At 35.1% G+C, this 15649-nt stretch overlaps 1 protein-coding gene across 1 annotated transcript; it reads right to left on the bottom strand.

Annotated features, from left to right (window-relative positions):
* Positions 1-3786: 3786 nt before the first annotated feature.
* LOC132116969 (interleukin-13 receptor subunit alpha-1-like) lies at positions 3787-11214 on the bottom strand. Its single transcript, XM_059525913.1, has 10 exons — positions 10737-11214; positions 10283-10413; positions 7453-7633; positions 6845-6944; positions 6598-6767; positions 6300-6430; positions 5905-6049; positions 5119-5218; positions 4778-4871; positions 3787-4658 (listed from the first exon to the last, which is right to left on the bottom strand). The coding sequence occupies exons 1-10, from the start codon at positions 10813-10815 to the stop codon at positions 4533-4535; spliced, it is 1257 nt and encodes a 418-aa protein (XP_059381896.1). The 5' UTR covers positions 10816-11214; the 3' UTR covers positions 3787-4532.
* Between the last annotated feature and the right edge of the window lie 4435 nt (positions 11215-15649).

Genomic DNA, 15649 nt, shown 5'->3' with positions numbered 1-15649 from the left:
TCCTGTATAGGAATGCAATTGCAGTTTGGCAGTACAAGGATATTTAGATCACTCGACTGTCAAATATGAAACCCTGTCATGATCTCGTTCAGACTAACGTTTACTGAACGTATATTCATATGTTTGTGTGCTCTGCCACCTGCTGGACAGAACTCGGACTAGTGACAAAATTACAGGGGATATTAGTTTTGATTGAATTATAATGTTTTCATTATAAGCTTCTGGTAAAGGCAGTTTGCAACCCTGTATCAAATGGTGATGCAAAATACAACTTTGGCGCATAAAAATATTCCTGATTTGTATTGTATTTTCCCTTTTATTCATGGATCAATTTATAATATATGGTGGCGTACTTTGTGCTAATTAAATAATGCTATTTAAATAATATTTACTATTTAAATAATTTAATTTAGATTTGTCTCAACATCACTGTGTTCAGCCAAAATGACATGTTAGAAATTAAAACAGTAATTAAAAGTAATAAAAATAAAATGATATGCGCATATGTGAGAGGGTTAGAATAAGATATAACATTAATATGTTTATGAAATTTAAAAGCAATTTCATTTGAAATCATTGTCACCACTCACCAGTGTGAGCGTGTGAGAGAGAGAAAGAGAGAGAGTTTAATAAAATAAATTAAGCGAATCCTTTTTTTTCTTTTTTTTTTTGAGACATGTAAATTTACAGTGATTGGATACTGAATTTTGTATTCATTTATTCAGTCCATATTAAATGCTTTTCATTTTTCAGGGTTTACATTTCTTACACTATTTTGTTTCATATTAGTCAACGCACACAGGTAAGAAGCAGCCTTAAAATGTTATACTCATATCTTCCATGTGTACTAAATGCACAATAAGAGCAATTAACATGCCCCATCTGAGAGCTGCACTGCATTTCTCGAACCCGAGCCTCTGGATTAGAAGTCCAGCGCTCTCTCTCTCTCTCTCTCTCTCTCTCTCTCTATATATATATATATATATATATTTATATATGTGTATATATATATATATATATATATATATATATATATATATATATGTGTGTGTGTGTATATATATATATATATATATACACACACACACAACGTATTTTTCGGACTATAAGTCGCACCTGAGTATGTCGCATCAGTCCAAAAATACGTCATGACGAGGAAAAAAACATATAAATCGCACCGGACTATAAGTCGCATTTATTTAGAACCAAGAACCAAGAGAAAACATTACCGTCTACAGCCACGAGAGGGCGCTATATGATATCAAGTCTAGACTAAAGGAGCACTGAGCAGCATAGAGAGCCCTCTCGCGGCTGTTTTCTGTTTTCTCTTGGTTCATGTCTCTTAGTTCATTTCCCTCGGTTCATGTCAAATTAATTTGATAAATAAGTTGCAGCTGACTATAAGTCGCAGGACCAGCCAAACTATGAAAAAAAGTGCGACTTATAGTCCGGAAAATACGGTGTATGTATATATATATATATATATATATATATATATATATATATATATATATAGGGTCAGTTAGAATTTTTTGAAGCATCGAAAATACATTTTGGTCCAAAAATAGCAAAAACTATGACTTTATTCAGCATTGTCTTCTCTTCCGTGTCAATGACAACGTCAATTAACAACTTTTAATAACAAATCGACCTTCCTTTAGCAACTTCCCTCAGTGTTGCCAACTTCTTGCTACTTGATGCAAGTTGCAATTGTTCAATAATTATCGTTCATTTATGATAACATCTTGTTATTAATTTGTACCTGCACGTTTTAATCAGATCAGTTAAAAGAATGTAGAAAAATAGAAAAGGTACTGAAAATTTTCTGCCAGGACATTATCAATTAAAGGTTCCCTGAAATGCTTTGAAACACGCAGCATAATTTTTTGTTGTTGTTGACGTAATTTTAACTGAAACAGGAAGACATGGCGGGACATATCAAGCAGCCCCTCCCCTTTTTTTAAATAGCCAATAGCGTTTGTTTATAACACAGCCCAACTGTTCAGAGCCGTTGAGCTCTATCCGCATTTGACCAGGGGGGCAGGGTTTCATATTTTTTTGAAGCACCCCTGGGCGCCGCCATTGGCTAGCGGACCCCCACCTGCTGTTAGCATTCCATTGACTCCCATTCATTTTGGCATCACTTTGACAGCGAATAACTTTACATCTGAGGCGTTTAAAGACTCCATTTATCCATTCATTATTTTTAAAGAAACACGAAAATGTATAAAAGGCCCCAATTCCTTGTATCTTACGTTGTGGCCCCGTAAAAGCAGTTTTTGTAAAAATAGGCTAACGATTGCGTCATAACCTGCGACTCTCTGTCGCTCAGTAGAGAAATTACCGTATTGACAGGAGGAGATGCTCGCAGACAATCTTTTACTGTCTATGAGGCTATCGTGGGGACGTGGAGGCATGACGTCGAGGGAGAAGCCCATTGAGAGTCCATAAAAGCAACGGGACAAAATTATTCAACAACGTCTGCAAGATTCAGTGGGTGATTCAGATTTCTCTTGGCACAGCGATTAGAAGACGTACAATTGTCAGACAGGTTGCTCACGTGGCCTCTATGTCATCAAGCTCAGTTTGAGTCTGCTTAGTATGCTCAACCCCCAGGAAGTACATGCTTCTAATTGACTTCATTTGTCTCTGTTGAATCCAATGGGGTTGCTGTGTCCATTTCTTTTACTGTCTATGCATTTGACAAGGTATGACAGCCACATTCACATCTATATTGCTAGAGCAGTGTGTGCGGTGCGGGGCTTAGCATGACACAGTGAAAAAGCAGACTTCTTTTTTCTCAATGGAAAGCATATTTGCTCTTTCTGAATCGTTCCCTTAAAGCTAACATGTTAATACTAAAAGCTAAAAATACATTTAGATTTCATGGGGACTTTTAAGTTGCAACCTGAAAACACAAAATGCAATGCATAATTTTATATTCAGGTAAAAAATAAATAAATAAATAAACAACTGTGAAAAATCAATACAGAAAATTCCTTCAAAATAACAGTAAATTGTGCCCTATTTTACAGACTTTTCTGTTTAGCATACTAACTACCAATACACTGCTTAAAAATATAATTGTTCAGAATGTGAATTTTCTTACAAGTAAACAAGAAAATAATTTGAGTAATCTGTGTATTCAATGTAGTGTTGCGTTGTGATCACATGATGTCATCACAACGTCATTTAGCCACTTTTGAGAAACAAATTGTCCTGCCTTTAGCAACTTCCCCTGAAAATTAGTTGACAACACTCCCAGTGTCATTTATTCAACTTGAATAACGCTTTCAATTTAGATTAAGAAATGCAAATATTTATCGTAGTTGCTATCCGCAAAAACAGTAGTTACTATTGGACCTACCAAGTTTTTTACTGTAAAACCATAATATAATTGTAAAATGTATTTTCTTTCTTTTTTAGTCTTTCCTTGGCTGTAACAAACATTTTTGGTAACACTTTCTAGGAACAATTCTCTTCTAGTTGCTTGTTAGAATACTCCTATTAATAAGCAGCAATTTAAGAGTTTATTGAGGCAAAGGTCAGAGTTAATGGTTTGTTAATAGTGAGAATTGGACCTTAAAATATAGCGTGACCACTTTTTTGTTTTTGTTTTTCTAAGCAGTGTGCCCAGTTATGCAAACAATTTAATTACAGGAAAATACTGTTTACTTAAACTTGACATGAAACAGAAAGTATGAAAATACAATTTTAACTTTTAAGGTACATATTTAATTTTATATACAATTTATACAAATATATATAATTTTACTTTTTTTTTTTTTTTTAATGTCTAAATAGTTGTCATGTGATATCCATATCCATTATTTTGTCTATATCCATTTGTTAGTCAAAACTGTGAACATTATATACATATTTAGAGTAAAGAACATTTTTCATTTTGGTATACAGTAAATCACACTTTAATACATGTAATAAATCACAGTGTATAGAAAACCTAATTTCTTTAAAGTTTTTTTTCTTTTCTTTTCTTTTTATACAAAATAATTTTTGTAGCAGTACATTTAGTTTGTAAACTATGTGCAAGAACACCCACAAGTCCATAAATGTGGCTGTACAAACAAGAATAAAAAAGTTCAGTAATTGTGTGCAAGAGATCAAAGTTTCCTCGTTCCATGAACCTTTTTGCAGTGGTCCTCTATCATTTTGCATGAAGCTGCTTATGATGTCCGCCGGCCTCTGGATACACCGAGTGAGTACAGTGTGAGCTTCACATAACCAGATAATCAGAGCCAACCAACCTGCCCCAGGAAAGTCTGTTGATTGCTTTTCTTATCTTCACAATACATTCAATGAAAACAAGCCACTGCTGTGCCAAGAAGAGCAATTTACTGGCAACTGCAATAAGTGCGGTCGAAGTCCATTCAAATAAACGTAGGTGGAGCCTGAGTTATTACTCATCAGCAGATGAAACAGACAATAGGACTTTACTCGTCCTTGCATAGACATTTTCCCGTCAGTGTAGGTTTTAAGTTCACCCTGAGGCCTTCCTGATGTACTGGAAATTTTCAGTCATCAGAAATTGTTATCCCTGCATTTGTTGTGGTTGGTATAAGTGGTGTCTCAGGTTCAAGACTTATCTTGCTTTCTACGATTTCTTCGATAGGGACGTACAGTCTGCCATCTGTAGGACTCTGATGGAGAAAGAGATTGAATCAAGAATATTAATTACAGATTTTTAATGGGGGAATGTGTGAATCTGAAAGCTTTCTGATTGTGAAACTAATAAAAGATAATTGGCTGCACAATTTACCCGAAGATCCTCCGGCATTCTAATGTTGTTGATGAGCATGTCCTTGAAGATAAGCGTTGGCTCCGGGATTTTTGGGAATATGATGTCTTTATGTCTGAAGGAAGACAAGCAAATTCAGATTTCAGTTCATTCCAGGCCCAATTAATATTTAGTTTTATATTCATAGTACTTAAGATGGTTCGATAGTATCTGTGATTCACAGGACATACAAATAAGATATAAAGAAATCGTAAAAATACACAATAACCAATATATAAAACATGATGAGGCAATAATACTGTTTCACATTTGTTCTTTTCAAATAGAAGAGCAGACCAATGAAAATCTAAATCATTCATCACCTTCTGAGCAGCACAAGAAAAATGATCAGGCAACAGGAAACTATGAGCGGGATAATAATGAAAGCCAGAAATGCAGGCAAATGTGGATCTCTGTCCTCACCTACGACACAGAACAAGGAAAACATTCAAGTTCAGCTGTCAAAGATCAGAGGAAAGCACATTTCTTTTGCAGGATGTGAAGCAAGTAACTCTAAATAAACTACCATTTCAAAAGTTTAGGCTCAGCAAGATTTTGCTTTTCTTTTAAAAAAAATCGGTGTCTACAAAAAGACATCAACACGGATAAGAAAGGTTTTCTTGAGCAGCAAATCGGCATATTAGAATGATTTCTGAAGGATCATGTGACACTGAAGACTGGAGGAATGATGCTGAAAATTACATATCAAAATATACAACACTTTAAATTTTTCTCTTTATCCAATACTTTGATACGACTTTGTGAGCATAATATCATTATATCATTATGCAATAATATCATTATGCAAATCCAAGTCAAATCTAAAGGTAGAGTTTATTATTTTAGGGCGCTTCCTCAAGTTGTGGCAGTTGTTTTATTTATTAAAACTGACATTTTTCTTATGTTATATACAGTACAGTTTAGACTAAAATGGTCCAGGAATCTAAAAATGTCATGCATGCCTTTTTTTTTTTTACTGTTGCACCCTTGTTGCAGGTTTCTGGTTACTATGAGGAATATCCATAAATTACATTTCTAATACTTTATCAATCTAAACAAAGAGTGATTATCATAGTTGAATATGATGCGATTGCTAGGCCCAGACATACCGAATTCCACCTCATCACTCGGGTCACTCCCCCCTGCACCACATTTGTCTGAGAAGATGATCTGGACTCTGGCTTTGTACTTGCAGTTTGAGTCATAGTCCACTTCATAATAGTTTTTTTCTATGACCTCCTTTTCTTGTGCGATCTTTAAACACAACAGAAAAAATATAGGATCAGAAAATCAAATCATAGAATATAAGAAGCAGTTTTGTTTAACATGACATTATGCGCTACACTCCATGGTGCAATAATAGCTCTGCCAATGCAATGCTTTAAATGTGCGTTGATACACATTGCATTGTTTAAATGTCCTTTTTCATTCTTTCTATACCCTTAAACATCACAACAGGGCAGTTAAATGAGCAATTAAATCTTTAGTGAGAATGATGATTTACCTTATCACACTTTCTGTATGTGTATTTGTATTTGTAGCAGTGAGACCCAAACTCTAAATCTGATTTGTTTGTCTGAAAACGGAGACTGTGTCCATCTTTCTGGATCGTAAGTTGAGGTTTTTTTAGTTTCACTGCAAAGGAAGCCCCACAAAAAAGAGACTGTTAATTAGTGAAATAAAAAGACAGGAGATTGGCATGTAATCAACTATATTTTTTCTTAAATAATTTGCTGTTGTGAAGAAGACTGTATGCTGTATTTTAGAAAACTGTGCATGTTTTTTAAAAAGTGCATGTTTACCATATTGTGCTGGCCGCTCTTCCATGAAAGTGTTGTTTACAGGTTTACCCATATAAGTGCCATTGAAGAGATAGAACATGCTCGTCATCTCCTTGAGACGTGTATCGTGTATGACACATTCTCCATTCTTCATATCATTGCACTTTATTTCTGTATCTATCTGAGGTGACCTGAAACACACAGGTTAACAACCAATGTATGGATGAAAGGAAATATACAAAACAATGGTAAAAAAAGAGTTACATACCAGTAATAAAAACCAAGGTCTTGGACTAGATCAACAGGAATCCAAGTGCACCTCAGCGTGTTATTGGAATACTCGTAGCTCCGGTTTGTCACCAGCGTCACTGAAATAAATGTGGAGATATCAAATCAAGTCCCTAAGACTGGAATTTTAAAATTTGATGAATTCATGAATATTTAATTAACCTTTGGATTATGTAAGCAGTGAATCTTAAAAGCAAAAAAAAAGGGGGGAAAGGGGGAAACAGATTCACTGTGAAAGTGCCAAATTGTTTGTTTGGCACATTTCAGGAACAAATGATTTGTGATCCTCTCACAATGGAACACATACTTTCAAAAAAGGCTTTTATTGCAGGATGGATGAGCTGAAAACTATATTGCAAACCTGCATCTTTTAAAAATGAATGGTGTTAAATAATATAAACCGTTCATCTTGTGGCTTTCTTCTTAAGTAAAATGCATCAAAGGATTGTTTGTTCTGTATCCAATAATACCATAACATGTAATAAAACAAACATACCTCCATGACTTAAGATCGATAGGAATGATTAAAAATGCACAAAGTACCAAAAAGCATTTAACATGAGATGAGTTGGTTGTCATGCAGGGTACCTGTAGGTGGAGGGAGGATAATGTTCAAAGATGGACTTTGTTTTTTGCTTCCACAGTTTTCAGGGTTCACTGTAACACTGATGCACAGTCCATTCTCATTGGAGATATTCAATTTGCAGGTGGTGCTTTGGACTCTCCGGGTTGGGATTTTATTGTTTGGATTGGCTGTTACAGAACACTCCTGTTGGGGACAGAAGGTTTTCATGTAAAATACAGTATGTTTATACTTGTGTTTTGTGTTACTGTGTGTGTGTGTGTGTGTGCACGCCTTACTCTATACTGAGTAAGAATGAGTCACTTGTTTCTAACGAAAACCTCCCATTATTCCTTTCCAGAATATTTTCCCTAAAGTTACAGCTTTTCAAGATGATAAAGCAATAAAAAATTATGTAAAAAAAAAGAAAGAAAAGATACCCTTCCCTTTACTAGGCACAAAGAAGTAAATATTTTAGGGATTATTTATGCATAAACTGAATTACATTGGAAAGCAAGTGTTTGTTGAACAAGCAGTTCATTTGGTTCCCATAACATAGGGAATATCTATATATAGGTTTAATCTATATATACAGTACTTTCAAATGAGTTTCAAACTTAAATATTACACAAACAGAAACACAATCGCAAATAAAGTTGCTAAGTTTCCAAACAACAGAGTTCCAGAACTCGCTTTGTTTCCTCTTCCTCTCACTTTACCAAACCTTCTTATTGTGCCTAATGTATGATGAGGGTTTTAGGCTGGTCTAATCTAATGATAGGACTTCAATCGATGTCAATAACTGGTCTTATTTACAGTTTTTCTCATTAAATCCAGCTTGTGTCAAACTTCATGATGTCAGTACAGCTGGCCATGCAGTTTGCTAACCCAACTGGTTCTCCAAGACGGAAGTGACTTTTCAGAAGTGCTATGTTTAACTCTGAAATTCCCCAAAATACCACAGGTACCAATCAAATCAACCAAAGGTAATCCAAATCAGATTAGCTGTTTGTAATTAATGTGTAACATGTACAGAAGTATTTGAACACAATTAGCTTCAAATGTGTGTCGTAAGAAACTAAAACACGTCAGATAAAAGCTTATTTGATTGCAAAGGCTCGCTTTGTAACCTCAATTTGCATTTTTTTGAATTGCTCCAACGTGTACACATTTCCATTACAGTTCATTTACTTTGTGTGAACATCATCCCAAGAGTTCATGAAAACAGGGTTTTGCAAGGAAGTACACCGTTTAAGTTGAGTGTTGTACCTGGCCTGGCCATTATAGGATTTAAACAGTGACTGGCACAGTGTTCTTAAAAATAAATTAAATGTTTTATATTAGTACTTAGTTGTACTGTTAGACTAAGCAGACTAAGAAAACCTTAATATCTACTTGTACCATAACACTCAATGTGGAACACATGAAGAAAGGGCTGTTTAAATGGAAAAGGGCAAAGAGAGATAAGTACACACATAAATGAAACTAGACACATGTGATGCAAAAACAACAACCCAAAGTAGACTTTGACTTTGGCTTACATGGGGAAGAGCTGCGGCAATAAAGTATCATATAAACGAAAATGTACAACTGATCTACTTTTGTTTAGTGGACTTCAGATGGACGAAAACACACTATAAACTCCAGTTTAGTGTTTGCTCCGGGCTTCTCAGACCTGGTTAACTGCGTGATTACAGAGAAAAACTATGCTTCCTGTACTACAAAAAGTGTGCCACTTATACTACGGTCTGTCCTGGTTTGACTCATTTTCATGAAACAGTTAAAATTATGGGACAACAAAACTGAACTGTTTAATTTAAGTACACATTTGGTTTTAATAACATTATTTAAGAGTCCACATTGAATGTCAGTACTGTTTAAATGCTTAGGCTATCTGTAAAACTACAGAACTATTTGAATCGAGAAGGCAAAAATGTCACTAAATATAGTAAAGACCGGTCACAGCTGCTTGCATAACTCCTAACTGAACATAATAAACTAGCCCAAGGAGACCCTTTGTCCTTTTGTCCTCTTGGGTTCTGTCCAAAGCCATTTTAAAGGTTTGAAAATGTATCTGCGTTAGAAAGCTTTGTACCCTTGAAATATTTGTTGTGAAAAATCAATAAATAAAGAAAAAATGTTTTAAAAAGTGAACCTTCGCCTTCGGCATCCGGAGTGACCCATGAGCTGCAATAACCACCAAACATCTCCAGATCATTTCTGCACATTAGCTTTGGGGAATTTGGCCCAATCCTGCTTAAATGTGGCTTAAATTCAGCTAAATTGGAGGTCTTGTTTTGCTGGGATTGCTCTTCTCGTGACCTTTAGATCTCCGGGTTTTTTAATGGGATTCAAGTTTGGGAATTTCACTATGGAAGTTCAAATTAATTTCTGATTTAACCATTTAATAGTAGACTTACTGTACAGCATATCCTCCAGAGCAGGGGTGTCAAACTCAATTTTGTTCCAGCCCTGCTTCAACACATACCATAGCTTTCAAATAAGCCTTAAGGGTTTAATTAGAGTTGAATCTAAACTATGCAGGGCTCGGGCACTCCTGGAATTGAGTTTGACACACCTGCTCCAGACGAACAAACATATTCATCTTTAAGGGATTGTTTTTGGACAATCCAGTTGTACAGTAGACTGTTGGATCTTAAACCCACAAAATGTAGTGAGGATCAGACTTTGATTGAGTTCCAGGTTTATTATCTGTCAATAGTGCAATAACTCAATCGAACTTAGCCCATAAAACTGATCCATGTAGAAAATATAAAACATTTTTATGAGTTCACAGACTTTCTACAGTAGTTTCCGAGCGCAAATGCAGTTCAGTCAAATGGAGAGGTGACTCACCTGATAATGGCGCACGTCCACCGTGTAGTTCACTTTGCAGTCAGGGTCAAGATCCTTCGGCTTTTCCCATGTCAAATTAAGAGAGAAAGGTGTTTCCCATTTGAAAGTTAGGTTCCTTGGTGGAGGGAGCTCTGTGTTGTCCAAGAGAAGTGGAACACAGTTATGAAGAAATACAACACAAAAACAACGTTCAAGAAGAAAGTAACAGTAGTAACATTCAGATGTTTGTTTGTAGTAGTAGGCTACTAGTAACAAACTACTACAGAGAGCAAGTTGAGACAAGACAAGAAGCAGGTTTGGGTCGTAACACACTGGTGGCTTTTAGGAGAAAGTCTCTGACGTCACCGCTTTCTGGAATTATACAGGATTTCCCGCACGCGCTGTCATAGGAAAACTTCAGGGAAGCGCGAGCCTAGAATACACGCAACATGAAAACAAAATACAGTAAACAAACCTGAAATGCCTTCAACTCCGACGAACATGAGCGAGACGGTGAAGCATATCATTAGGGAGAGATCCCAAACCCGAAACATCCTGTTGAAGGTTTTAACGGATATTCCGTGTGAAATCCAAAGTGAAGTCCCTTAAACCTTTGTCGATATTTGCAAAACGCGATCTTTTTTTACCTTTTCTTTTTGAGTGGTCGTAGTCGTACTCGACGTAATAAATCAACAGTTAAATATAGAGTCGACGCGTCTGTCAGGCTCGCGCTCAGAGCTGAAGTGCGTCTGGTGGCTGTCGGACTCTCTGTAAGACTGCAGTGGGTGGAGTGAGTGAACTCACATTCACATGCTCTCTATGGATTAAAGGGAAGTAGTTTGGCATTGCCTCATTTCTACAGATTTGTAAATCGTCTGGATGTCGAGTGCCCAAATTTCGAGATAAATTACGGATTTCGTCCCAGTTGAATTAGTAGAAAATGATCAAAGAAGAATCACTAAGACTACAGTCGAACAGAAAAAAATACTGGAAGCTCATTACCGGGACATTAATGAATCCTGTCATTTTACGAACACACCCCTTAAAGGGATAGTTCAGCCAAAAATGAAAATTTGATCCAAGATGTAGGTGACTTTGTTTCTTTATTAGAACACAAACTGACATTTCTAACACAAACTGTTGCAGTCTGTCAGTCATATAATCAGTGGCGGCTGGTGAAAATTATGTTAGGTGGGGCTGTCATATTCGGTTATTTTAAATAGCTTGGCCTTGGTAACCATGGGACACCAGGTCTTATAGCATTGTGGCTCCCAGGTTGTGGAATGCTTTTGCTCAAGACGTCTGTCAAGCATTCACCCTTTTCTCCTTCAAAACCTTTTTTTTTTGTCTGAATATTACTCTTTAGCTCAGAATCTTTAAATTTTACCTTATTATTAATGTTTATGTTACTTGCTTGAATCTTTAACCTAACTTTTGTAACTGAACTCTGTATATTTATATCTGCCCTTGGTATGTCTATCTTTGATGTTGAGGTTTATTTAGTTCAATTCCTTAACCTAGGCCTATATTGTAAAGCGACTTTGTTGGAAAGGCTATATAAATAAAAAATCCTATTATAATTAATAACCACCCAGGATACCAGTGCTCTGTGAAAAGTAATTATTTAATGCCAATATTAAAAGGTTGAGGCATTTTTGCACAAAAACAAACATATTGCACAAACTTTCTATTTGCATTTGAAATTTAACTCAAACAAAATACTTAGTCATTAATTAGCTGATTAAATACAACTATTACCTGCAACAATTTTGAGTGATTTCAAACAAATGTTCCACAAAATGTACAGTAAATAAACATAATAAACTTGATACTTTAGTAGTGGCTCGCGCCCATTGCTCGCGCCTCGCGGCCGCGCGCAGTTTGGGGCGCTAGGCGAAGCGCCCATAGCTGACTAGATTTTAGCTCGCTGATTGGCTACAGTTTATGTCAAACATTTATATCTAAAATCAGCAATTGGCTAAACTGCTCCAAAGACCCGCCTTTCTGGGGCGCTTTCTCCAGCGCCCCAGAGCTGATCACGTGTACAGATCTAGACGGGACGTGTAGAAAAACAAACATTTTGAATTTCTATAATATTTTTCAAATATACTAGCTGCATTTACTATCTCAAACACACAAATATTGATAATTTTATATATGATTTATTTATGTATTTACATGTATTTGACTGCAGTCTATGGTATATGCTCATGGGGGGGCGGCGCCCTAGCGCCCTCTATTGGCCAGCCACCCCTGCATATAATGTAAGTAGATGGGAATCACGGCTAAAACATACAATAAAAAAAGTAAGCCTGCACAATAGGGATGGGCGATACCACATATTTTGTTTTCGACACTATACTGATAATTTTAATGGCCAGTATCGTCGATATCGATACTGATACGATACTTCTAAACTGAACTTTTAGATTATGGAATTTATTTAATTATTATGAGTACAATGGGTAATAATACCTACTTAACTTTATATTTGAAATGCATTTTAACTTAATTGCAATTTATTAGGTTATATTTTTGTTTACACATGGTTAAATTATGTTTACTGTAGTGGTAACCATGGTTCATTCTCATAAGGGACTGCCAGTAATAGGCTGTTGCATGCATAAAATGCAACCTTTTTATTCGGAGAGTGTATGATTTATATTAACAATACAGAATAGAACATGAGCAATATAAACTTTTAACATTCAAATTTAAATAAATGTACTGCACAAACTAGGGTACAATTTCAATTGGTTTATTGTGAAATAACTCAAACATATAGCCTATGTTTTTTCAAACAAACTCACCTACATCTTGGATTCCCTGGGGGTAAGCAGATAAACATAAAATTTTCATTTTTGGGTGAACTATCCCTTTAACTCTTAAACAATGCAGTGTAAAATAAATAAATAAATGCGGCAAATTCCCAAAGATAAATTAATAAAGAAATAAAAAATTTATAGGCTAATACATACATACAACACACACAAAAATACACACTAGACAAAATAGATAAATAGGCCTATAAATAATTGTGAAATCTGTATAAACATTGCTTTAATATAAAAAGCTGACACAGAAAATGATTTGTTTTTATAGGCATTTTACCTCTATGAACCCGTGAAATGTTTAAGGCCTACTTATATACCTTAAAGTCACAGTAGCCTATATTTACTTTATTTGTATTTTTCTTTTTCTTCCATTTGGCTTATGTCACAAAGACAAAAATGGGAATAGAGATTCGCTCATTTATTGATTCCTGTTAAGTTAAAATACTGATAAATGCATTCACTTCAATCATTAAATACGATATCCAATTTATATTTATTTATTCAATATATTTCTAAAACTGGAAACTTTGCATCAACGAGGTTTAAACCACAACATAAAAGTAATTCATCAACACTTTAACTGTAATAACAATTATTAAGTCATTGACAACCATAATTTCCAGCATGACAGTAATTAATTGTTAATTGTTAATTAATTAATTAACATTAATTATTTTCATCAATATCTGTTGTTTTCTTATGGACATAAACAACACAAGGCTTAAAATTTTTCTTGTACAAATCAGTGCAGATACTACAACAACTGCAACTCCTGCCTCCAACAGCTAACTTAAGATTGCATGAATTTGTCTTTAGATTGTGTTTTGACATATCAAGCATGTATCAGTCATGTTAACGGTTAAGATCCTACAACCAGTTTATGGTCAGACACATAAGCTTATTACAGTAATCATCTCCAGTGTCCCACAGGCAACAAAACGGATTGTGTAAAATTATATGGATTTAAAAAATGCATCTTTAATAATTCTAATGCAGAGATGATAAATTCTCATTGAAGTATCAAATGACCCCTGAAACCTGTTTTACAGATAAGTCACAGATTTCATCTATCATATATTGTTTTATTATTTTCCCACAAATGTGTGGAAAATAAACAAGTGTGTGTGTGCACGTTTGGAGAAGAGAGCAGTTCGTGAAAACAGTGCTTTTCAAAAGAGCGGAGAACAAACATCACCAAAGACATTTTCTTTAGAAATATTCTCTTTATTTTATCAACTACAGACCACAGAGAAGGAAAAAAACACATTCATACATTATATGCTGACAAAACAAGAAGGAAATTATGAAACTAATCATCGGAAATGGCAGCTTGTCTCACAACATCCTCTTAATAGCAAATTCAGTGTCCATTGCTGATGCCTTTATTACTAGACCAGAAAATGCAGACATTTTTGCATCTGCTTGCAAATACTGCTTTGTCAATTCTGTATATATGTTTCAGTGCGCTCTCGCACACACACTTAGTCACACACACATAAACATTTACAACAAATGGACAATTTCCTATATAAATCTACATATCCTCTGTTTTGCAATTTGCATATTCAGTGCAGCAAGGACTGATAAGTATTAACAGCATTTTTGAACATAAATCAGCCCTTAATAGGCTGTACTGGCTGAATCCATGGGCAGTTACAAAGGACCAGCCCAACGAAAAACAAATGTAATGGAAATCACAAAAATCTGCTTAAACTAGATATCAATATGCTGTTACATTCTGCATTATATCAAAGTCAGCTGTTCTCGACCATCATGGGGTATGCATTCATTTTAAAAAGCTTTACATATACATATTTATATAACATCATTGCACCTCCAGACAGTTTCGTTCAATTTCATGACAGAAATTATGTAATGATCTTAGTTTCTCAGTCTAACAAATGTGCAGCCAGTCAATAACCACCACACTGAAAATAAGGGAAGAGGGACGGTGTGATTTGACCACATATACAGTAGTAGCTAGTTTAAATTCTTCTATTCTCCAGCTGGCAGGAGGAAGACAGACGTCTTAAACTGACTTCCATGTTTCTCTCAAACTACACCACATGCAGTTTGCACCAAGCATCAAACAGAATTAAGGGAAGCGTCAACAAGAGAATATTTTAATCAAGATTTTGCACAGTAAAAAAAAATGTCCAAAAACCAATGTATAAATAATTTAAAAAGTGAAAATTTTATTGTACCATTGTTTTTTGAGTTGAAAACCTTCCATATACTTTTTTGGAGTCAAATGTAAGTTTGTAATGTTGTGATTCATCTTGAAAGCTAGATGACCTAGTTTATATCTTATTATAACCAATTCATTCTCTGAAGATACTGTTTATAGAGAAAATGAATAGCAAAAATACTTTCAGAATCAACGCCTCTGAAAATGTGGGCGTTCACTGTTGTGCTCCGTTGTGATCATTGTAATGCTATTTTTACAACCGTGAATTTTATCATTCCGTACAATGATTCAGTTTTAGACTTTTTTTTATCACCTGCCATTTTCAGAAAATACAACTGTCAGTGTAAAAGTCATATGGAAATGTAG

This window comes from Carassius carassius, chromosome 3, assembly GCF_963082965.1.
Source record: "Carassius carassius chromosome 3, fCarCar2.1, whole genome shotgun sequence".
Classification (NCBI taxonomy): Eukaryota; Metazoa; Chordata; class Actinopteri; order Cypriniformes; family Cyprinidae; genus Carassius; species Carassius carassius.
This window is presented reverse-complemented; position numbering and strand designations above follow the sequence as displayed.

Excerpts from the sequence above, each read along its gene's own strand:
- LOC132116969 (XM_059525913.1), bottom strand. The coding sequence starts at position 10,815 with ATGTTTCGGGTTTGGGATCTCTCCCTAATGATATGCTTCACCGTCTCG. Across the intron at positions 10,414-10,736 it reads CGGAGTTGAAGGCATTTCAG|AGCTCCCTCCACCAAGGAAC; the intron begins GTTTGTTTACTG and ends TGGACAACACAG. Across the intron at positions 6,431-6,597 it reads AGAGCGGCCAGCACAATATG|TGAAACTAAAAAAACCTCAA; the intron begins GTAAACATGCAC and ends CTTCCTTTGCAG.